General features: G+C 41.3%; 1 protein-coding gene across 1 annotated transcript in view; it reads right to left on the bottom strand.

The window, feature by feature from the left end:
- Positions 1 to 695: 695 nt before the first annotated feature.
- The window catches only part of MMP7 (matrix metallopeptidase 7), an 11084-nt gene continuing 9554 nt past the window's right edge, over positions 696 to 2225 (bottom strand). The window contains exon 6 of the mRNA XM_012801813.1: positions 696 to 940. Coding sequence (XP_012657267.1) covers positions 924 to 940 — 17 coding nt within the window. The 3' untranslated portion in view covers positions 696 to 923. The remainder of the gene's footprint in view (positions 941 to 2225) is intronic.

Consider the following 2225-nt stretch of genomic DNA (forward strand, 5'->3'; position numbering starts at 1 on the left):
TCGGCCAAAAGCATAAGGGAAGTGAGTGTAACTTCTAGCTACAAGGAAGAGCTGAAGCTGTGTCTTCCTCTTTTGGTGATAGGGTGAAGCCATCCATGAAGCCACTAGATAATACGCTGGGAGGTTTTTCTTTTCTCATTTCAATCTTTGATTTCATTGTATAGTATTGAAAGTGCAGATAGGGAGAACAAGATGGAGTCTGTCAGCCTGGGGCAGATGACAGAGCTGTCTGGTGGGTCTAGGTCCTGCCTGACCTTCACCTCATCTCACATTCTTACTGTTTTGCAAATTTAGCTTTCACCCTGAAGACGCCTATCTTGAGTAGTTTAGGTGGATTGATTTAGGAGATTAACTTTTGAAATGAAATGTTGATTTGGGTCATGAAGTGATTATTGTTTACTATGGGTCATGGATTCCACCGATGATTGTTTAAGATAAGGGTTGACATGGTCTTCACTTTGAACTTAAATGTATCAAACTGTAAAGTTGAAAATGGAAGAACAGAACAGCCTTGGAGAGACTACTCTCCCTGGTCTCCAGAATCGAGGCCTTCTGACAAGCCAGGTTTGGAGGCCCCATCCCGCTGTCTGTATATTGGCCGACAGCGACAGGCGGCCAGACCCTCTTCATCTGGTAACAGCGCTGCCAAATAGAGACAATTTCACTATGGGATAATAATTTTATTTATTTGTATATATAACCTATGTTGATCTCTAGGACTGAAAGTTGGGTGAGGAGAGTCATAGACGAGTAAGGTACAGTCATGCTCCAGGGAGTTTATCCTCGGAAAGAGGCAGAGCCGTGCAAAACCCAGTGCCCCCCGAGAGGGCGGGGGGAGTGCTGAGTGAGTGCAGGGTGTGGGGAACAATGGTCCAGACTTCAGTGAAGAGGGGATGCTCTCCCTGAGGTTTCCAGTCATGTGTTCAATTATTTCTCTTTCCTGTTAAGAAAGAAAATAAGAACATTCTGATGTAGTATAAATGCTTAAGAAAATCTTAAGACTCTACAAAGGAAACGTCCTGGCGTGTCCAATCTCGCATTCCCTCCACCCAGTTCTGAGACTTGGATGAAGATTCTGAAGAGCAGCCTCCCACGGCTGAGAGGGCAGCGTTGTATCAGGGTGGCCCTAGAGGGTCAGATTCCTTAGCATCTTGTCTCTACCAGTTGACTAGCTGTGTGGCCGTGGTAAGTTGCTACTTAACCTCTCTCAGCATTAGTTTGCCAATCTGTAAAATGTGGATAAGAACGTCTCATTGTATTCTTGGATTAAATGAAATAATTTATGTGAAGTGCTTGGTACATGGCAAATACTCAGTGCATTTTGGCTATCATTTTTATTATTCTGAAAAGAGCATTCTGAACTTGCATATATGATTTAATTACATTCTTTTGAGTCCACATTTTTTGCTCATGTTACTCTTCTGATTAATGTACTTGCTATATTTATAATCTATATAATTAAGTCCTATTTTCATTTATACAGAAATTTCTTCTTTCCAACTTTGTAACTTTGACTAGGAACGTCTACTTTTCTTTTTGTAAAAACTTTTTTGCCTGATTTTTTCCTGTTGTTTGTTTTGAGACAGAGTCTCACTTTGTCACCCTCAGTAGAGTGCTATGGCATCTTAGCTCACAGCAACCTCAAACCCGGCCTTTTGCCTGATTCTTAAAGATTGAATGAACGTACCAGTCTATTTTCTTCCTGTTAAATTTCACCAGTCTGCCTTAGGTCTTTTTCAGTGCCCTGGACAGCCTTTTCTCAGGGAAGGGTAGTATTTTCTGTTTTGTTGGTGATAACTTTACCAACAGTAGTACTTTGTGAGTCTTTTGGATGGCAGTTTTTTCAGCTGAATCTTCAGGGTACACAGTACTTTCCGAAGTGTGTTCTCTGAAGTCTTATCTCATAGGTCTCAAGGGGTATTTCATAAAAAGGGTTATAATTTGGGAAACACTGGATTAAACACTGCTTGGTTGGTACTCTTCAATATCCTGTGCTCCTGACATATAGTATTAGTGTTTCCTGAACTTCTTTTTCTTTTCTTTTTTTTGAGACAGAGCCTCAAGCTGTCCCCCTGGCTAGAGTGCCGTGGCATCACAGCTCACAGCAACCTCCAACTCCTGGGCTCAAGCGAGTCAATGGTTGCATTTTGAATATTTAATGTCTCATTTATCTCTCCTCAATAGATTTTTTTTTTTTTTTTTTTTTTGAGACAGAGCCTCAAGCT

The sequence above is a fragment of the Otolemur garnettii genome, unplaced genomic scaffold (genome assembly GCF_000181295.1).
Source record: "Otolemur garnettii isolate 467f Iridium unplaced genomic scaffold, OtoGar3 scaffold00001, whole genome shotgun sequence".
Classification (NCBI taxonomy): Eukaryota; Metazoa; Chordata; class Mammalia; order Primates; family Galagidae; genus Otolemur; species Otolemur garnettii.